Source organism: Oncorhynchus kisutch, unplaced genomic scaffold (assembly GCF_002021735.2).
Source record: "Oncorhynchus kisutch isolate 150728-3 unplaced genomic scaffold, Okis_V2 Okis06b-Okis10b_hom, whole genome shotgun sequence".
Lineage (NCBI taxonomy): Eukaryota > Metazoa > Chordata > Actinopteri > Salmoniformes > Salmonidae > Oncorhynchus > Oncorhynchus kisutch.
This window is the reverse complement of record NW_022261983.1, coordinates 13,879,157-13,901,656: the sequence shown is the minus strand read 5'-3', so window position 1 is coordinate 13,901,656 and position 22,500 is coordinate 13,879,157. Positions and strand designations below refer to the sequence as shown.

Here is a 22,500-nt window from a genome sequence, read left to right as displayed (position 1 = left end):
TGGGTGTGATATGATTTGGGGTTCTGTGGGGTGTGAGGTAGTGGGTGTGATATGATTTGGGGTTCTTTGGGGTGTGAGGTAGTGGGTGTGATATGATTTGGGGTTCTGTGGGGTGTGAGGTAGTGGGTGTGATATATTTGGGGTTCTGTGGGGTGTGAGGTAGTGGGTGTGATATGATTTGGGGTTCTGTGGGGTGTGAGGTAGTGGGTGTGATATGATTTGGGGTTCTTTGGGGTGTGAGGTAGTGGGTGTGATATGATTTGGGGTTCTGTGGGGTGTGAGGTAGTGGGTGTGATATGATTTGGGGTTCTTTGGGGTGTGAGGTAGTGGGTGTGATATGATTTGGGGTTCTGTGGGGTGTGAGGTAGTGGGTGTGATATGATTTGGGGTTCTGTGTGGTGTGAGGTAGTGGGTGTGATATATTTGGGGTTCTGTGTGGTGTGAGGTAGTGGGTGTGATATGATTTGGGGTTCTGTGTGGTGTGAGGTAGTGGGTGTGATATATTTGGGGTTCTGTGTGGTGTGAGGTAGTGGGTGTGATATGATTTGGGGTTCTGTGTGGTGTGAGGTAGTGGGTGTGATATATTGGGGTTCTGTGGGGTGTGAGGTAGTGGGTGTGATTATGATTTGGGGTTCTGTGTGGTGTGAGGTAGTGGGTGTGATATATTTGGGGTTCTGTGTGGTGTGAGGTAGTGGGTGTGATATATTTGGGGTTCTGTGTGGTGTGAGGTAGTGGGTGTGATATGATTTGGGGTTCTGTGTGGTGTGAGGTAGTGGGTGTGATATGATTTGGGGTTCTGTGGGGTGTGAGGTAGTGGGTGTGATATGATTTGGGGTTCTGTGGGGTGTGAGGTAGTGGGTGTGATATGATTTGGGGTTCTGTGGGGTGTGAGGTAGTGGGTGTGATATGATTTGGGGTTCTGTGGGGTGTGAGGTAGTGGGTGTGATATGATTTGGGGTTCTTTGAGGTGTGAGATAGTGGGTGTGATATGATTTGGGGTTCTTTGGGGTGTGAGGTAGTGGGTGTGATATGATTTGGGGTTCTGTGGGGTGTGAGGTAGTGGGTGTGATATGATTTGGGGTTCTGTGGGGTGTGAGATAGTGGGTGTGATATGATTTGGGGTTCTGTGGGGTGTGAGGTAGTGGGTGTGATATGATTTGGGGTTCTGTGGGGTGTGAGATAGTGGGTGTGATATGATTTGGGGTTCTGTGGGGTGTGAGGTAGTGGGTGTGATATGATTTGGGGTTCTTGGGGTGTGAGGTAGTGGGTGTGATATGATTTGGGGTTCTGTGGGGTGTGAGGTAGTGGGTGTGATATGATTTGGGGTTCTGTGGGGTGTGAGATAGTGGGTGTGATATGATTTGGGGTTCTGTGGGGTGTGAGGTAGTGGGTGTGATATGATTTGGGGTTCTTTGGGGTGTGAGGTAGTGGGTGTGATATGATTTGGGGTTCTGTGGAGTGTGAGGTAGTGGGTGTGATATATTTGGGGTTCTGTGGGGTGTGAGGTAGTGGGTGTGATATGATTTGGGGTTCTGTGTGGTGTGAGGTAGTGGGTGTGACAGACTAATATAAGGTTATAGTTCAGTTCTAACAGTAGACTTGTTGTTGGGGATGTGTCATTATTTACCCCTTTGGTTTCTTACAGGAGAGAGTTTTCAGAGCTTTTGGAGAAGTATGGATCCAGCAGTAGTACTGGGTCGACACGCAACTCTCCCATCCAGCATGGTAGGACCTCCCTCTATGTCCACATGGTTTAACACAACTCTCCCATCCAGCATGGTAGGACCTCCCTCTATGTCCACATGGTTTAACACAACTCTCCTGTCCAGCATGGTAGGACCTCCCTCTATGTCCACATGGTATAACACAACTCTCCCATCCAGCATGGTAGGACCTCCCTCTATGTCCACATGGTTTAACACAACTCTCCTGTCCAGCATGGTAGGACCTCCCTCTATGTCCACATGGTATAACACAACTCTCCCATCCAGCATGGTAGGACCTCCCTCTATGTCCACATGGTATAACACAACTCTCCCATCCAGCATGGTAGGACCTCCCTCCTCCCTCCATGTCCACATGGTATAACACAACTCTCCTGTCCAGCATGGTAGGACCTCCCTCCTCCCTCCATGTCCACATGGTATAACTCAACTCTCCCATCCAGCATGGTAGGACCTCCCTCCATGTCCACATGGTATAACATAACTCTCCCATCCAGCATGGTAGGACCTCCCTCCATGTCCACATGGTGTAACTCAACTCTCCCATCCAGCATGGTAGGACCTCCCTCTATGTCCACATGGTATAACACAACTATCCCATCCAGCATGGTAGGACCTCCCTCTATGTCCACATGGTATAACACAACTCTCCTGTCCAGCATGGTAGGACCTCCCTCTATGTCCACATGGTATAACTCAACTCTCCCATCCAGCATGGTAGGACCTCCCTCCTCCCTCCATGTCCACATGGTATAACACAACTCTCCCATCCAGCATGGTAGGACCTCCCTCCTCCCTCCATGTCCACATGGTATAACACAACTCTCCCATCCAGCATGGTAGGACCTCCCTCCTCCCTCCATGTCCACATGGTATAACACAACTCTCCCATCCAACATGGTAGGACCTCCCTCCATGTCCACATGGTATAACACAACTCTCCCATCCAGCATGGTAGGACCTCCCTCCATGTCCACATGGTATAACTCAACTCTCCCATCCAGCATGGTAGGACCTCCCTCTATGTCCACATGGTATAACTCAACTCTCCCATCCAGCATGGTAGGACCTCCCTCCTCCCTCCATGTCTACATGGTATACACAACTCTCCCATCCAACATGGTAGGACCTCCCTCCATGTCCACATGGTATAACACAACTCTCCCATCCAGCATGGTAGGACCTCCCTCCATGTCCACATGGTATAACTCAACTCTCCCATCCAGCATGGTAGGACCTCCCTCTATGTCCACATGGTATAACTCAACTCTCCCATCCAGCATGGTAGGACCTCCCTCCTCCCTCCATGTCCACATGGTATAAGACAACTCTCCCATCCAGCATGGTAGGACCTCCCTCCTCCCTCCATGTCCACATGGTATAGACAACTCTCCCATCCAGCATGGTAGGACCTCCTCCTCCCTCTATGTCCACATGGTATAACACAACTCTCCCACCCAGCATGGTAGGACCTCCTCTATGTCCACATGGTATAACATAACTCTCCCATCCAGCATGGTAGGACCTCCCTCCTCCCTCCATGTCCACATGGTATAAGACAACTCTCCCATCCAGCATGGTAGGACCTCCCTCCTCCCTCCATGTCCACATGGTATAAGACAACTCTCCCATCCAGCATGGTAGGACCTCCCTCCTCCCTCTATGTCCACATGGTATAACACAACTCTCCCATCCAGCATGGTAGGACCTCCTCTATGTCCACATGGTATAACATAACTCTCCCATCCAGCATGGTAGGACCTCCCTCTATGTCCACATGGTATAACACAAACTCTCCCATCCAGCATGGTAGGACCTCCCTCCATGTCCACATGGTATAACTCAACTCTCCCATCCAGCATGGTAGGACCTCCCTCTATGTCCACATGGTATAACTCAACTCTCCCATCCAGCATGGTAGGACCTCCCTCCTCCCTCCATGTCCACATGGTATAACACAACTCTCCCATCCAACATGGTAGGACCTCCCTCCATGTCCACATGGTATAACACAACTCTCCCATCCAGCATGGTAGGACCTCCCTCCATGTCCACATGGTATAACTCAACTCTCCCATCCAGCATGGTAGGACCTCCCTCTATGTCCACATGGTATAACTCAACTCTCCCATCCAGCATGGTAGGACTCCCTCCTCCCTCCATGTCCACATGGTATAAGACAACTCTCCCATCCGCATGGTAGGACCTCCCTCCTCCCTCCATGTCCACATGGTATAAGACAACTCTCCCATCCAGCATGGTAGGACCTCCCTCCTCCCTCTATGTCCACATGGTATAACACAACTCTCCCACCCAGCATGGTAGGACCTCCTCTATGTCCACATGGTATAACATAACTCTCCCATCCAGCATGGTAGGACCTCCCTCCTCCCTCCATGTCCACATGGTATAAGACAACTCTCCCATCCAGCATGGTAGGACCTCCCTCTATGTCCACATGGTATAACACAACTCTCCCATCCTGCATGGTAGGACCTCCCTCTATGTCCACATGGTATGTCCTGTCTTCCCCCTCTATTTCAACAAGGTAGAACACCCACAAATACTGTATATGTCCTGTCTCCCCCCTCTATTTCAACATGGTATAACCCCCACAAATACTGTATATGTCCTGTCTCCCCCCTCTATTTCAACATGGTATAACCCCCACAAATACTGTATATGTCCTGTCTCCCCCCTCTATTTCAACATGGTATAACCCCCACAAATACGGTATATGTCCTGTCTCCCCCCTCTGTTTCACAAACACACACACACACACACACACACACACACACACACACACCCACACACACACACACACCACACACACACACACACACACACACACACACACACACACACACACAGAGACTCACACACACACACACTCACACACACACACACTGCTGTCTAAAAAAAGGAGAGAGAAGGGAAACACAGGTTTTCAAGGTTGTTGACCGATCCCCCTTCATTAGGAGTCTGTCATTCCCCTTCATTAGGAGTCTGTCATTCCCCTTCATTAGGAGTCTGTCATTCCCCTTCATTAGGAGTCTGTCATTCCCCTTCATTAGGAGTCTGTCATCCCCCTTCATTAGGAGTCTGTCATTCCCCTTCATTAGGAGTCTGTCATTCCCCTTCATTAGGAGTCTGTCATCCCCCTTCATTAGGAGTCTGTCATCCCCCTTCATTAGGAGTCTGTCATCCCCCTTCATTAGGAGTCTGTCATTCCCCTTCATTAGGAGTCTGTCATTCCCCTTCATTAGGAGTCTGTCATTCCCCTGCCTAGTTTTTCTAACTGAGTCATTGAATTGCCTAGTTTTCATAACTGAGTCAGTGAATTGCCTAGTTTTTCATCATTGTGTCAGTCAATTGCCTAGTTTTTCTAACTGAGTCATTGAATTGCCTAGTTTTTCATCATTGGGTCAGTGAATTCCCTAGTTTTCATAACTGAGTCATTGAATAGCCTAGTTTTTCATCATTGGGTCAGTGAATTCCCTAGTTTTTCATCATTGTGTCAGTGAATTGCCTAGTTTTTCATCATTGTGTCAGTGAATTGCCTAGTTTTTCACAACTGAGTCATTGCATTGCCTAGTTTTTCTAACTGAGTCATTGAATTGCCTAGTTTTTCATAACTGAGTCAGTGAATTGCCTAGTTTTTTCATCATTGTGTCAGTCAATTGCCTAGTTTTTCTAACTGAGTCATTGAATTGCCTAGTTTTTCATCATTGGGTCAGTGAATTCCCTAGTTTTTCATAACTGAGTCATTGAATAGCCTAGTTTTTCATCATTGGGTCAGTGAATTCCCTAGTTTTTCATCATTGTGTCAGTGAATTGCCTAGTTTTTTCATCATTGTGTCAGTGAATTGCCTAGTTTTTCACAACTGAGTCATTGCATTGCCTAGTTTTTCTAACTGAGTCATTGAATTGCCTAGTTTTTCATAACTGAGTCAGTGAATTGCCTAGTTTTTCATCATTGTGTCAGTCAATTGCCTAGTTTTTCATAACTGAGTCATTGAATTGCCTAGTTTTTCATAACTGAGTCATTGAATTGCCTAGTTTTTCATCATTGGGTCAGTGAATTCCCTAGTTTTTCTAACTGAGTCATTGAATTGCCTAGTTTTTCATCATTGGGTCAGTGAATTCCCTAGTTTTTCTAACTGAGTCATTGAATTGCCTAGTTTTTCATCATTGGGTCAGTGAATTCCCTAGTTTTTCTAACTGAGTCATTGAATTGCCTAGTTTTTCAGCATTGGGTCAGTGAATTGCAATGACATCTCAAGGAAATATATCTCAATGGAAATATATGTTTTCATGAAGCGAATAACATCGGAGACATTTCTTAAAGGCTGACATTAGTCTTGCGTTGTAATGTCCAAATCAAAGACAACTCTATAAGCACGGTAACATCCCCCTTCTATAAGACAGGCAATTTCTGTTCCTGTCCGTTTCCTTTTGGATTTCAGGGCTAAAAAACTAAATAGCATAGGGCAGCATGCAGAGTATTATTTACAGCTTAGAGGAGATCAAGCTGACTAAACTAAACAGTTGTCAGGAACTGCTTTATGAAGTCCAGGGGCAGCGGCCCTCCCATCCGGAGCGTTGAGGCAGGAAACTGACTGAGGGGTCAGTCCTCTTTCATCATGGAGTAGCACCTATTTACACTGCCCTCTGGTGGAACATCTGGAGACCCTGTTCGCATCCCAAGACCCTGTTACCTGTCTCTAACTGTTCCCTGTCTCTAACTGTTCCCTGTCTCTAACTGTTACCTGTCTCTAACTGTTACCTGTCTCTGTTACCTGTCTCTGTTACCTGTCTCTAACTGTTCCCTGTCTCTAACTGTTACCTGTCTCTAACTGTTCCCTGTCTCTAGCTGTTACCTGTCTCTAACTGTTATCTGTCTCTACCTGTTACCTGTCTCTAGCTGTTCCCTGTCTCTAACTGTTACCTGTCTCTAACTGTTACAGGTCTCTAACTGTTACCTGTCTCTAGCTGTTACCTGTCTCTAACTGTTACCTGTCTCTAACTGTTCCCTGTCTCTAACTGTTCCCTGTCTCTAACTGTTCCCTGTCTCTAACTGTTCCCTGTCTCTAACTGTTCCCTGTCTCTAGCTGTTACCTGTCTCTAACTGTTACCTGTCTCTAACTGTTACCTGTCTCTAACTGTTACCTGTCTCTAACTGTTACCTGTCTCTGTTACCTGTCTCTAGCTGTTACCTGTCTCTGTTACCTGTCTCTAACTGTTCCCTGTCTCTAGCTGTTACCTGTCTCTAACTGTTACCTGTCTCTAACTGTTATCTGTCTCTAACTGTTATCTGTCTCTAACTGTTACCTGTCTCTAACTGTTATCTGTCTCTAACTGTTACCTGTCTCTAACTGTTATCTGTCTCTAACTGTTATCTGTCTCTAACTGTTACCTGTCTCTAACTGTTACCTGTCACTAACTGTTACCTGTCTCTCCTCCTTTCTAAGCAGGCAGATATCTGGACAGCACATCGTCCGGGTCCTCGTCACGCTCCCAGAGTCCTTTGCTTTTGAGTCCTGCTGGCTCTCAGAGCACCTACAACAACCCTCTACTGCGCTCCCTCAGGTATAGCTATTGTAGCTAATTCAGGGGGTAGCCCCGACTGGGACTCAACCGGGTCCAGGGACTGTCAACCCAACACCTTAGCCGCTACGCCAAGAGATTCAAACCTCTTGACAAGGAGGCCAGGAGTTGTGTTAATCTCACTACAATATAGTACAGTTCAACCATTGATGTTGATGTATCTACCATATGAATGGGTTGTACAGTCAGTTCACCTGTTAGTTCACCTGTTAGTTCACCTGTTAGTTCACCTGTCAGTTCACCTGTTAGTTCACCTGTCAGTTCACCTGTCAGTTCACCTGTTAGTTCACCTGTTAGCTCACCTGTTAGCTCACCTGTTAGTTCACGTGTCAGTTCACCTGTTAGTTCACGTGTCAGTTCACCTGTCAGTTCACCTGTTAGTTCACGTGTCAGTTCACCTGTTAGTTCACCTGTTAGCTCACCTGTTAGTTCACCTGTTAGTACACCTGTTAGTTCACCTGTTAGTTCACCTGTTAGTTCACCTGTTAGTTCACCTGTGTTGCTGTGACTGGGTGTGTATTTGAGAGAGTAGGTACGTGTCTGTCTGTCTTACAGTATATAATATATCCTCCTCCTCTCCTCCTCCTGTCTCCAGTCACCCAGGAGAGGGTGTGATCCAGCTGATCTCTGTAGCCCGCTCCTCTAGTCTGGGCATCACCATCGGCGGAGGCTCCAATAGACCGGACGGCCCTGCGGTCTTCATCCAGGAGGTTCTGTCTGGGGGAGACTGCCACAGGGTAGGTCACCAATGGGATCCATCCTGAAAGAACAGGGTACCAGTGGAGAACCCCTTCTCATAGATTCACTTCATAACAGATACTGTAGCCATAGTTACCTCCACTGGGATGAAATGAACCAGACTCACACCCTTCTCATAGATTCACTTCATAACATATACTGGAGTCATAGTTACCTTCACTGGGATGAAATGAACCAGACTCACACCCTTCTTATAGATTCACTTCATAACAGATACTGTAGTCATAGTTACCTCCACTGGGATGAAATGAACCAGACTCACACCCTTCTCATAGATTCACTTCATAACAGATACTGTAGTCATAGTTACCTCCACTGGGATGAAATGAACCAGACTCACACCCTTCTTATAGATTCACTTCATAACAGATACTGTAGTCATAGTTACCTCCACTGGGATGAAATGAACCAGACTCACACCCTTCTCATAGATTCACTTCATAACAGATACTGTAGTCATAGTTACCTCCACTGGGATGAAATGAACCAGACTCACACCCTTCTCATAGATTCACTTCATAACAGATACTGTAGTCATAGTTACCTCCACTGGGTTTTAACACTGGGACTTTAACACCAGACTCACACCACTGGTAGAACATCCAGTCAATGATGAATATGGAAGAGTTACATTAGGCATGTCGACATGGTAACGACAATCTGCAAAGCTAGAGACAGAGAGACAACGCTAGAGACAGAGAGACAACGCTAGAGACAGAGAGACAAAGCTAGAGACAGAGAGACAACGCTAGAGACAGAGAGACAAAGCTAGAGACAGAGAGACAAAGCTAGAGACAGAGAGACAACGCTAGAGACAGAGCTAGAGACAGAGAGGACGAGAGAGAGAGAGAGAGAGAGAGAGAGAGAGAGAGAGAGAGAGAGAGAGAGAGCTCAGTCCCCTGAGCAGCAGGACAGGACAGCAGGACAGGACAGACACACAGACTGTGAAGGTCAGCCCTTTAGGACTCTGCTTACGTAGGCCATCACCCTGTTCCCCTGACCTCTACCTCCCTACCATCTAGCCTCTACCACCCCCACAGCACTCCCTGCCCCCATGACCTCTACCTCCCTACCATCTAGCCTCTACCACCCCCACAACACTCCTTGTTCCCCTGACCTCTACCTCTCTGCCATCTAGCCTCTACCACCCCCACAACACTCCCTGTTCCCCTGACCTCTACCTCCCTACCATCTAGCTTCTACCACCCCCACAACACTCCCTGTTCCCCTGACCTCTACCTCCCTACCATCTAGCCTCTACCACCCCCACAACACTCCCTGTTCCCCTGACCTCTGCCTCCCTACCATCTAGCTTCTACCACCCCACCATACTCCCTGTTCCCCTGACCTCTACCTCCCTACCATCTAGCTTCTACCACCCCCACATCACTCCCTGTTCCCCTGACCTCTACCTCTCTACCATCTAGCTTCTACCACCCCACCATACTCCCTGTTCCCCTGACCTCTACCTCTCTACCATCTAGCCTCTACCACCCCCACATCACTCCCTGTCCCCCTGACCTCTACCTCCCTACCATCTAGCCTCTACCACCCCCACATCACTCCCTGTCCCCCTGACCTATACCTCCCTACCATCTAGCCTCTACCACCCCCACATCACTCCCTGTCCCCCTGACCTATACCTCCCTACCATCTAGCCTCTACCACCCCCACAGAACTCCCTGACCTCTACCTCTCTACCATCTAGCCTCTACCACCCCTACAGCACTCCCTGTCCTGTCCCCCATCTGCCCACTCCCAGAAATATGACACTGATAGGAAAAGGTGTGAGGAGAGGGGGAGGATGGGGCAGGGCAGGGTGTGAGGGAATAGATGAGGGTTGTCCATATTCCAAACCTCTCTGGAAAGCTGACACTAATGGAGGGGGGAGGATGTGGGTGGGCAGGATGGGAAGGCTTGTCCACGCTGCACCTTTCACCTGCAGTGTGATAGATGGGGTGACTATGTACAAAAAAATGCTGTCATTTCTAAACGGTTCACCCGATATGGATTTAAATACCCTCAAATTAAAGCTGACAGTCTGCACTTTAACCTCAGAGTCATTGTTTGATTTCAAATCCAAACTTTTGGAGTATAGAGCCATAAGAAAAAAATCATGCTTCACTGTCCCAATAATTACTGAGGACACTGAATAATTACTGTAAATAGAGAGATAGAGACATAGAGAAATAGATACATACAGATGAAGTCGGAAGTTTACCTACACTTAGGTTGGAGTCATTAAAACTTGTTTTTCAACCACTCCACACATTGTTTTGTTAACAAACTATAAGTTTTGGCAAATCTGTTAGGACATCTACTTTGTGCATGACAAACCAAAATATAACTTTTTGGTGGACAGGTGTCTTTTATACTGATAACAAGTTCAAACAGGTGCCATTAATACAGGTAACGAGTGGAGGACAGAGGAGCCTCTTAAAGAAGAAGTTACAGGTCTGTGGGAGCCAGAAATCTTGCTTGTTTGTAGGTGACCAAATACTTATTTTCCACCATAATTTGCAAATAAATTCACAAAAAATCCTACAATGTGATTTTCTGGATTTCTTTCTTCTCATTTTGTCTGTCATAGTTCAAGTGTACCTATGATGAACATTACAGGCCTCTCTCATCTTTTTAAGTGGGAGAACTTGCACAATTGGTGGCTGACTAAATACTTTTTTCCCCCACTGTACGTACATACATACATACATACATACATACATAGTGCTGCAACTCTGTCACCTGATATCTTTGTTCTATATCAGTGTTTTCCAACCCTGGTCCTCCAATACCCCCAAACCTGGTCATCCAGTACCACCAACCCTGGTCCTCCAGTACCCCCAACCCTGGTCCTCCAGTCCCACCAACAGCCCAAACCTGGTCATCCAGTACCCCCAACCCTGATCCTCCAGTACCACCAACCCTGGTCCTCGAAGTACCCCCAACCCTGGTCCTCCAGTACCCCCAACCCTGGTCCTCCAGTACCACCAACAGCCCAACCCTGGTCCTCCAGTACCACCAACCCTGGTCCTCCAGTACCCCCTACCCTGATCCTCCAGTACCCCCAACAGCCCAACCCTGGTCCTCCAGTACCACCAACAGCCCAACCCTGGTCCTCCAGTACCACCAACAGCCCAACCCTGGTCCTCCAGTACCACCAACAGCCCAACCCTGGTCCTCCAGTACCCATCAGAACACATTGTTATTGTAACCCTGGACAAGCACATCTGATTCAACTGGTCAACTAATCATCAAGCCTGCAATGAGTTGAATGAGGTGTGTTTGTCAAGGGATACACTTAAACTGTGTAGAGTTGCAGCTTATTGGAGGACCAAGTTTGGGAAACACAGTACAGAGCCAGACAGTTTCCTAACCATAACACAGTGGTGGCAGAGCACAGAGCACACAGAACTACAGAACACACAGCCACACAGCACACACAGCACACAGACACAGCAGGCCCAGAACCACAGAGAACACAGCCATGGCAATTAAACAAGCCAATTGTAAGCTGGGGATGATTAGGTGGCCGTGATGGTACGAGGACCAGATTGGGAATTTAACCAGGACACTGGGGTTAACACCCCTTACTCTTACAATACATGTCCTGGGATATTTAGTGACCAAAGACAGCCAGGACACCAGTTTAACATCCCATCTGAAAGACAGCACCTTACACAGGACAATGTCCCTAATCACTGCCCTAGGGAATTGAGATATTTTTGGGGGAACCAGAGGAAAGAGTGCCTCCTACTGGCCCTCCAACACCACTTCCAGCAGCATCTGGTCTCCCATCCAGGACCAACCCTGCTTAGCTTCAGAGGCAAGCCAGCAGTGGGATGTAGGGTGGTATGCTGCTGGGAAAGTACATGTGCAGCAACTAAAATCCCTTTTCAACTGTCAACATTCCCCCAGAATGGGAGGCTTAGCTACTGTTAGCAATGTCCTTGTGAAATACTGTAAAACAACAGGATACATGATGTTAAATGTAGTGACTCCTAAGACGCTGTTGAACCAAATCCTAGTCATCAAACAGTACAATATACACCAGCTCGTTTCCTAATGAATCATCCACAGTCTAAGTACCTTAAAAATAACCCCAACACAATGTCTGCCTCCTTTTAAAGACCTACAGTACACGATGTGAGAGGAGATCAGATGAGCTTTCTCTCTTACAGTAAAACCAGGTTGTGTGTGTGTGTGTGTGTGTGTGTGTGTGTGTGTGTGTGTGTGGTGTGTGTGTGTGTGTGTGTGTGTGTGTGTGTGTGTGTGTGTGTGTGTGTGTGTGTGTGTGTGTGTGTGTGTGTGTGTGTGTGCATGTAACTCTTGGTTGGTGGTATGACAGTCATAGAGATGTTCTCTTGTATGGAAACAGCCCACCCTCTCCTCATCCCAATCCTGTCTCTGTCCTGCTGGTCTCTTAATCTTGTGTGTCATGTATATTTTCCAAAGCCATGTAATGGGATGTAGAAGGATCAGAGGCTCTCTGCTCTGACATAGATTTTTCAGTTGTTTTCCTGAATGTTCTGATTCTAGAAGGTTCCATAGCACCTAAACATTCAGATTCTAGAAGGTTCCATAGAACCTGGGTGTTCTGATTCTAGAAGGATCCATAGAACCTAAACATTCTGATTCTAGAAGGTTCCATACAACCTGGGTGTTCTGATTCTAGAAGGTTCCAAGATCCTTGCTGTTCTGATTCTAGAAGGCTCCATAGAACCTAAATGTTCTGATTCTAGAAGGTTCCATAGAACCTAAACATTCTGATTCTAGAAGGTTCCATAGAACCTGGATGCTGTGATTCTAGAATGTTCCATAGCACCTAAACATTCAGATTCTTGAAGGTTCCGTAAAACCTAAACGTTCTGATTCTAGAAGGTTCCATAGAACCTGGGTGTTCTGATTCTAGAAGGTTCCATATAACCTAACTGTTGTGATTCTAGAAGGTTTCATAGAACCTAAACATTCTGATTCTAGAAGGTTGCATAGAACCTGGACGTTGTGATTCTAGAAGGTTCCATAGAGCCTAGACATTGGGATGCTAGAAGGTTCTATATTCCATTAGACCGCTCCCCCTCCTGCCTCCTGGGGTGTCCCTGACGGTTAATGACAGTGGAGAGAGAATTCTCATATTACTGCTGATGTGATGTGTTGGCCGTTCTAGCTGTTAGAAAGGCTGCCCTCTGCTCACATTGTGACAACATGCAGCATCATGTAGAACAGAACACCTGCATCGTCTGCTCTGCTCTGGCCTGTCTGTCTGCTCTGGTCTGGCCTGTCTGTCTGCTCTGTCTGTCTGCTCTGACCTGTCTGTCTGCTCTGGTCTGGCCTGCTCTGGTCTGTCTGTCTGCTCTGTCTGTCTACTCTGTCTGTCTGCTCTGCTCTGGCCTGTCTGTCTGCTCTGCTCTGGTCTGTATGTCTACTGATGAACTGTATGTTACACACTGTAGTCTTTTATTTATTTACCTTTATTTAACCAGGCAAGTCAGTTAAGAACACATTCTCATTTACAATGACGGCCTGGGAACAGTGGGTTAACTGCCTTGTTCAGGGGCAGAACAACTCAGGGATTCAACCCACCAACCTTTTGGTTACTGGCCCAACGCTCTAACCAGTAGTCTACCTGCTGGTTACTGGCCCAACGCTCTAACCAGTAGGCTACCTGCTGGTTACTGGCCCAACGCTCTAACCAGTAGGCTACCTGCTGGTTACTGGCCCAACGCTCTAACCAGTAGGCTACCTGCTGGTTACTGGCCCAACGCTCTAACCAGTAGGCTACCTGCTGGTTACTGGCCCAACGCTCTAACCAGTAGGCTACCTGCTGGTTACTGGCCCAACGCTTTAACCAGTAGGCTACCTGCTGGTTACTGGCCCAACGCTATAACCAGTAGGCTACCTGCTGGTTACTGGCCCAACGCTTTAACCAGTAGGCTACCTGCTGGTTACTGGCCCAACGCTCTAACCAGTAGGCTACCTGCTGGTTACTGGCCCAATGCTCTAACCAGTAGGCTACCTGCTGGTTACTGGCCCAGCGCTCTAACCAGTAGGCTACCTGCTGGTTACTGGCCCAACGCTCTAACCAGTAGGCTACCTGCTGGTTACTGGCCCAACGCTCTAACCAGTAGGCTACTTGCTGGTTACTGGCCCAACGCTCTAACCAGTAGGCTACCTGCTGGTTACTGGCCCAACGCTCTAACCAGTAGGCTACCTGCTGGTTACTGGCCCAACGCTCTAACCAGTAGGCTACCTGCTGGTTACTGGCCCAACGCTCTAACCAGTAGGCTACCTGCTGGTTACTGGCCCAACGCTCTAACCAGTAGGCTACCTGCTGGTTACTGGCCCAACGCTCTAACCAGTAGGCTACCTGCTGGTTACTGGCCCAACGCTCTAACCAGTAGGCTACCTGCTGGTTACTGGCCCAACGCTCTAACCAGTAGGCTACCTGCTGGTTACTGGCCCACTACTGATGGACTGTATGTTACACACTGTAGTCTACTGATGGACTGTCTGTTACACACTGTAGTCTACTGATGGACTGTATGTTACACACTGTAGTCTACTGATGGACTGTATGTTACACACTGTAGTCTACTGATGGACTGTATGTTACACACTGTAGTCTACTGATGGACTGTCTGTTACACACTGTAGTCTACTGATGGACTGTATGTTACACACTGTAGTCTACTGATGGACTGTATGTTACACACTGTAGTCTACTGATGGACTGTATGTTACATACTGTAGTCTACTGATGGACTGTATGTTACACACTGTAGTCTACTGATGGACTGTATGTTACACACTGTAGTCTACTGATTGACTGTCTGTTACACACTGTAGTCTACTGATGGACTGTATGTTACACACTGTAGTCTACTGATGGACTGTATGTTACACACTGTAGTCTACTGATGGACTGTATGTTACACACTGTAGTCTACTGATGGACTGTATGTTACACACTGTAGTCTACTGATGGACTGTATGTTACACACTGTAGTCTACTGATGGACTGTATGTTACACACTGTAGTCTACTGTTGGACTGTATGTTACACACGGTAAGCACCACTTGTGTATAGTTTTTTTACAATTATTTAAGGAGAAGGTTCTCCTGATTAGGTCCAAAAGTCCAAAAAAATGTCCACATTGCATGTAGAATGACGTTTCTCTAATTCTTATTTTCTGCTGTCTCCCATTTGCAGGATGGGCGCCTGAGGCCAGGGGATCAGCTCATTGCCATCAACAAGGAGTCCTTGATAGGTGTGACCCACGAGGAGGCTAAGAGCATGGTCAACAAGGTCAAATTCAGGTGAGATACCAGACGGTGTGGGGGTTGGGGTTGAATTGTGTGGGGGTAGAAGTGTTTGTGTGGGGGTAGAAGTGTTTGTGTGGGGGTAGAAGTGTTTGTGTGGGGGTAGAAGTGTTTGTGTGGGGGTAGAAGTGTTTGTGTGGGGGTAGAAGTGTTTGTGTGGGGGTAGAAGTGTTTGTGTGGGGGTAGAAGTGTTGGTGTGGGGGTAGAAGTGTTTGTGTGGGGTAGAAGTGTTTGTGTGGGGGTAGAAGTGTTTGTGTGGGAGTAGAAGTGTTTGTGTGGGGGAAGAAGTGTTTGTGTGGGGGTAGAAGTGTTTGTGTGGGGGTAGAAGTGTTTGTGTGGGGGTAGAAGTGTTTGTGTGGGGGTAGAAGTGTTTGTGTGGGGGTAGAAGTGTTTGTGTGGGGGTAGAAGTGTTTGTGTGGGGGTAGAAGTGTTTGTGTGGGGGTAGAAGTGTTTGTGTGGGGGTAGAAGTGTTTGTGTGGGGGTAGAAGTGTTTGTGTGGGGGTAGAAGTGTTTGTGTGGGGGTAGAAGTGTTTGTGTGGGGGTAGAAGTGTTTGTGTGGGAGATTAAATCAAAAGTAATAATGTGAGATATAATATACTTTATACTTCTGAAATTGTAAAGTTATACTTTATAGTTCTATACTTACAACGTTGTAAAGTTATACTTTATAGTTCTATACTTACAAAGTTATACTTTATAGTTCTATACTTACAAAGTTATACTTTATAGTTCTATACTTACAAAGTTATACTTTATAGTTCTATACTTACAAAGTTGTAAAGTTATACTTTATAGTTCTATACTTACAAAGTTGTAAAGTTATACTTTATAGTTCTATACTTACAAAGTTATACTTTATAGTTCTATACTTACAAAGTTATACTTTATAGTTCTATACTTACAAAGTTATACTTTATAGTTCTATACTTACAAAGTTATACTTTATAGTTCTATACTTACAAAGTTATACTTTATAGTTCTATACTTACAAAGTTATACTTTATAGTTCTATACTTACAAAGTTATACTTTATAGTTCTATACTTACAAAGTTGTAAAGTTATACTTTATAGTTCTATACTTACAAAGTTGTAAAGTTATACTTTATAGTTCTATACTTACAAAGTTGTAAAGTTATACTTTATAGTTCTATACTTACAAAGTTGTAAAGTTATACTTTATAGTTCTATACTTACAAAGTTGTAAATTTATACTTTATAGTTCTATACTTACAAAGTTGTAAAGTTATACTTTATAGTTCTATACTTACAAAGTTGTAAAGTTATACTTTATAGTTCTATACTTACAAAGTTGTAAAGTTATACTTTATAGTTCTATACTTACAAAGTTGTAAAGTTATACTTTATAGTTCTATACTTACAAAGTTGTAAAGTTATACTTTATAGTTCTATACTTACAAAGTTGTAAAGTTATACTTTATAGTTCTATACTTACAAAGTTGTAAAGTTATACTTTATAGTTCTATACTTACAAAGTTGTAAAGTTATACTTTATAGTTCTATACTTACAAAGTTGTAAAGTTATACTTTATAGTTCTATACTTACAAAGTTATACTTTATAGTTCTATACTTACAAAGTTATACTTTATAGTTCTATACTTCTGAAATTGTAGAGTTATACTTTATAGTTCTATACTTACAAAGTTATACTTTATAGTTCTATACTTACAAAGTTATACTTTATAGTTCTATACTTCTAAAGTTATACTTTATAGTTCTATACTTCTAAAGTTGTAAAGTTATAGTTCTATACTTCTAAAGTTATACTTTATAGTTCTATACTTCTAAAGTTATACTTTATAGTTCTATACTTCTGAAATTGTAGAGTTATACTTTATAGTTCTATACTTCTGAAATTGTAGAGTTATACTTTATAGTTCTATACTTCTAAAGTTATACTTTATAGTTCTATACTTCTAAAGTTATAATTTATAGTTCTGTATTTCTAAAGTTGTAAAGTTCTACTGCTAAGTTCTATGTTCTTCTATCTATCCTGTAAAGTTCTACTGCTAAGTTCTATGTTATTCTCTCTATCCTGTAAAGTTCTACTGCTAAGGCCTATGTTCTTCTATCTATCCTGTAAAGTTCTACTGCTAAGTTCTATGTTCTTCTATCTATCCTGTAAAGTTCTACTGCTAAGTTCTATGTTCTTCTATATATCCTGTAAAGTTCTACTGCTACGTTCTATGTTCTTCTATCTATCCTGTAAAGTTCTACTGCTGAGTTCTATGTTCTTCTATCTATCCTGTAAAGTTCTACTGCTAAGTTCTATGTTCTTCTATCTATCCTGTAAAGTTCTACTGCTACGTTCTATGTTCTTCTATCTATCCTGTAAAGTTCTACTGCTAAGTTCTATGTTCTTCTATCTATCCTGTAAAGTTCTACTGCTAAGTTCTATGTTCTTCTATATATCCTGTAAAGTTCTACTGCTGAGTTCTATGTTCTTCTATCTATCCTGTAAAGTTCTACTGCTAAGTTCTATGTTCTTCTATCTATCCTGTAAAGTTCTACTGCTAAGTTCTATGTTCTTCTATCTATCCTGTAAAGTTCTACTGCTGAGTTCTATGTTCTTCTATCTATCCTGTAAAGTTCTACTGCTAAGTTCTATGTTCTATCTATCTATCCTGTAAAGTTCTACTGCTAAGTTCTATGTTCTTCTATCTATCCCTCCAGTCAAGAGGCGGTGGTGGAGGTTGCTTTCATCCCTGGTAAAGGTCCGTTCCCCAACAGCACGTCTTTACACAACGGTGTCCAGCGCGGCGTTGGCAACGGGTACAGCTCCGGACGCTTAAAAGTCCACGTCAGATCACCAGAGGTCAGTCTTCTCCTCTCCTCCTCCTCCTCCTCAGTAGTATCCATCACCCGAGGTTAGCATTCCTCCTCTTCACATCTTGAATGTAGTTAGATCATATACCTGTTGAATAAAGTTTCTGCTCTAGTCTGATGTCATGTTTATTCAGATCTGTAGGTCTCTGCTCTAGTCTGATGTAATGTTTATTCAGATCTGTAGGTTTCTGCTCTAGCCTGATGTAATGTCGATACAGGTTTCTGCTCTAGTCTGATGTAATGTTTATTCAGATCTGTAGGTTTCTGCTCTAGTCTGATGTAATGTCGATACAGGTTTCTGCTCTAGTCCGATGTCATGTTGATACAGGTCTGTAGGTTTCTGCTCTAGTCTGATGTAATGTCGATACAGGTTTCTGCTCTAGTCCGATGTCATGTTGATACAGGTCTGTAGGTTTCTGCTCTAGTCTGATGTAATGTTGATACAGGTCTGTAGGTTTCTGCTCTAGTCTGATGTAATGTTGATACAGGTTTCTGCTCTAGTCTGATGTAATGTTTATTCAGATCTGTAGGTTTCTGCTCTAGTCTGATGTAATGTTTATACAGGTCTGTAGGTTTCTGCTCTAGTCTGATGTAATGTTGATACAGGTTTCTGCTCTAGTCTGATGTAATGTTGATACAGGTCTGTATGTCTCTGCTCTAGTCTGATGTAATGTTGATACAGGTCTGTAGGTTTCTGCTCTAGTCTGATGTCATGTTGATACAGGTGTGTAGGTCTCTGCTCTAGTCTGCTGTCATGTTGATACAGGTTCTGTAGGTTTCTGCTCTAGTCTGATGTAATGTTGATACAGGTTTCTGCTCTAGTCTTATGTAATGTTGATACAGGTTCTGTAGGTTTCTGCTCTAGTCTGATGTAATGTCGATACAGGTCTGTAGGTTTCTGCTCTAGTCTGATGTAATGTTGATACAGGTTCTGTAGGTTTCTGCTCTAGTCTGATGTAATGCTGATACAGGTTTCTGCTCTAGTCTGATGTAATGTTGATACAGGTTTCTGCTCTAGTCTGATGTAATGCTGATACAGGTTTCTGCTCTAGTCTGATGTAATGTTGATACAGGTTTCTGCTCTAGTCTGATGTAATGTTGATACAGGTTTCTGCTCTAGTCTGATGTAATGTTGATGAAGGCTGATGTTTAGCACTTGGGCTCTTGTAGCTCAGTAAGTTAATATTTGTTGTACAATTCCAACAGCCTCCTCTCCTTTTCTCTGTGTAGATCCGTACAGGGGAACCTGCCCCACTGCCTTCTCCCTCCCCTGACATCTGCCCTCCAGATATACACATTTCAGGTACTATTAAATATCAATTATAATATAATGTTTTCTCTACTACTTCACCCAGCTGAGTTCTTCCCTTTCCCTTTCTCCTCTCTCACTCCTATTTTCTATTGTACCCTTCTCTCTCTCTTCTTCCCTTTCCCCTACTCCTCTCTCTTCTTCCCTTTCCCTTACTCCTCTCTCTTCTTCCCTTTCCCTTACTCCTCTCTCTTCTTCCCTTTCCCTTACTCCTCTCTCTTCTTCCCTTTCCCTTACTCCTCTCTCACTCCTATTTTCTATTGTACCCTTCTCTCTCTCTCTCTCTCTCTCTCTCTTGCTCTCTCTCTCTCCCCCTCTCTCTCTCTCCCTCTCTCTCGCTCTCTCTCCCTCTCTCTCTCTCTCTCTCTCTCTCTCTCTCTCTCTCTCTCTCGCTCTCTCTCCCCCCTCTCTCTCTCTCTCTCCCTCTCTCTCTCTCTCTCTCTCTCTCTCTTCTCTCTCTCTCTCGCTCTCTCTCGCTCTCTCTCGCTCTCTCCCTCTCTCTCTCCCTCTCTCTCGCTCTCTCTCTCGCTCTCTCTCTCTCTCTCTCTCCCCCCCTCCCCCCTCTCTCTCTCTCCCTCTCTCTCCCTCTCTCTCTCTCTCTCTCTCTCTCTCTCTCCCCCTATCTCTCTCTCTCCCTCTCTCTCTCCCTCTCGTTTGCTCTCTCTCTCTCCCTCTCTCTCTCTCCCTCTCTCTCTCTCTCTCTCTCCCTCTCTCTCTCTCTCTCTCTCTCTCTCTCTTCCCCTCTCTCTCTCTCTTCCCCTCTCTCTCTCTCTCCCTTCCTCCTCTCTTTTTACCCCCCCCACCTCTATGACCTAGTTATACAAAAGCCTGTCAGAGAACCTTCGATGTCCTCTAGAAAAACGGTCAATCTCAGACTCCCCCATGTCTCACCCCCCCCCCATGTCTCACCTGGCACGTATGCAAACACACAGTGTTTATTTAACACTCACTAAATGAAGGTGGTGAAGTGAAAAGCAGGGATTGGGGATTAATTTGGGATTTAATCAGAGTGTGGCTGGCAACGCAGTGGGGTGTGTCTGGGGGTGGGGTGTGTGTCTGTGTGTGTGTCTGTGTGTGGTGTCTGTGTGTGTGTGTGTGTGTGTGTGTGTGTGTGTGTGTCTGTGTGTGTGTGTGTGTGTGTGTGTGTGTCTGTCTGTCTGTGTGTGTGTGTGTGTCTGTGTCTGTGCCTGTGTGTGTCTGTGTCTGTGTCTGTGTGTGTCTGTGTGTCTGTGTGTGTCTGTGTGTGTCTGTGTGTGTGTGTGTCTGTGTCTGTGTGTGTGTGTGTGTGTCTGTGTGTGTGTGTGTCTGTGTCTGTGTGTGTGTGTGTGTCTGTGTGTGTGTGTGTGTGTCTGTGTGTGTGTGTGTGTGTGTGTGTGTGTCTGTGTCTGTGTGTGTGTCTGTGTGTCTGTGTGCTGCATTTTACCCTGGACTCTACTTGCACTGAACGCAAGAGAAGTGACACAATTTATCTAGTTAATATTGCCTGCTAACATTAATTTATTTTTACTAAATATGCAGGTTTAAAAAATATATACTTCTGTGTATTGATTTTAAGAAAGGCATTGATGTTTATGTACATTTGTGCAAAGATTGTTCTTTTTTCGCGAATGCGGTTTTCTTAAATCATCACCCGTTTGGCGAAGTAGGCTGTGATTCGATGATAAATTAACAGGCACCGCATCGATTATATGCAACGCAGGACAAGCTAGATAAGCTAGCAATATCATCAACCATGTGCTGCTGGCAAACGCAGTAAAGTGCTGTTTGAATGAATGCTTACGAGCCTGCTGCTGCCTACCATCGCTCAGTCAGACTGCTCTATCAAATATCAAATCATAGACTTCATTATAATTAACACACACAAATATGAGCCTTAGGTCATTAATTTGGTCAAATCCGGAAACTCCTTTAGAAAACAGAACGTTTATTCTTTCAGTGAAATACGGAACCGTTCTGGCAATGGGTGGCATCCTTAAGTGTAAATATTGCTGTTACATTGTACAACCTTCAATGTCATGTCATAATTATCTAAATTCTGGCAAACTTTGTTATGAAGAAATGGTCTTCACACAGTTTGCAACGAGCCAGGCGGCCCAAACTGCTGCATATACCCTGGACTCTGTTGCACAGTTCCCAACGAGCCAGGCGGCCCAAACTGCTGCATATACCCTGGACTCTGTTGCACAGAACGCAAGAGAAGTGACACAATTTCCTTGAGTTTAAAAAAAATCATGTTAGCAGGCAATATGCAGGTTTAAAAATATATACTTGTGTATTGATTTTAAAGAAAGGCATTGATGTTTATGGTTAGGTACGTTGGTGCAATGACAGTGCTTTTTCCGCGAATGTGCTTGTTAAATCATCACCCGTTTGGCGAAGTAGGCTGTGATTCAATGATAAGTTAACAGGCACCACATCGATTATATGCAACGCACGTCAAGCTAGTTACACTAGTAATATCATCAACCATGTGTAGTTAACTAGTGATTATATGTAACGCAGGACAAGCTAGTTACACTAGTAATATCATCAACCATGTGTAGTTAACTAGTGATTATATGTAACGCAGGACAAGCTAGTTACACTAGTAATATCATCAACCATGTGTAGTTAACTAGTGATTATGTGCAACGCAGGACAAGCTAGTTACACTAGTAATATCATCAACCATGTGTAGTTAACTAGTGATTATGTGAAGATTGATTGTTTTTTATAAGATAAGTTTAATGCCAGCTAGCAACTTACCTTGGCTCCTTGCTGCACTCGTGTAACAGGTGGTCAGCCTGCCACTCAGTCTCCTCGTGGATTGCAATGTAATCGGCCAGAATCGGCGTCCAAAAAGGCCGATTACCGATTGTTATGAAAACTTGAAATCGGCCCTAATTAATCGGCCATGCCAATGAGTCCTGACCTCTAGTATGAACCCTTCTACAGGGGG

At 44.8% G+C, this 22,500-nt stretch overlaps 1 protein-coding gene across 7 annotated transcripts in view; it reads left to right on the top strand.

Annotated features, from left to right (window-relative positions):
• Positions 1 to 22,500, top strand: part of LOC116359994 (syntaxin-binding protein 4) — a 142,080-nt gene that overhangs the window by 87,849 nt on the left and 31,731 nt on the right. For 6 of the 7 annotated variants that reach the window (XM_031814345.1, XM_031814343.1, XM_031814344.1 and 3 more), the window contains exons 6-11: positions 1,646 to 1,725; positions 7,196 to 7,313; positions 7,927 to 8,068; positions 15,298 to 15,404; positions 18,101 to 18,242; positions 19,484 to 19,556. In XM_031814345.1, coding sequence (XP_031670205.1) covers positions 1,646 to 1,725; positions 7,196 to 7,313; positions 7,927 to 8,068; positions 15,298 to 15,404; positions 18,101 to 18,242; positions 19,484 to 19,556 — 662 coding nt within the window. The remainder of the gene's footprint in view (positions 1 to 1,645; positions 1,726 to 7,195; positions 7,314 to 7,926; positions 8,069 to 15,297; positions 15,405 to 18,100; positions 18,243 to 19,483; positions 19,557 to 22,500) is intronic. The other variant, XM_031814340.1, reaches the window with a different exon arrangement.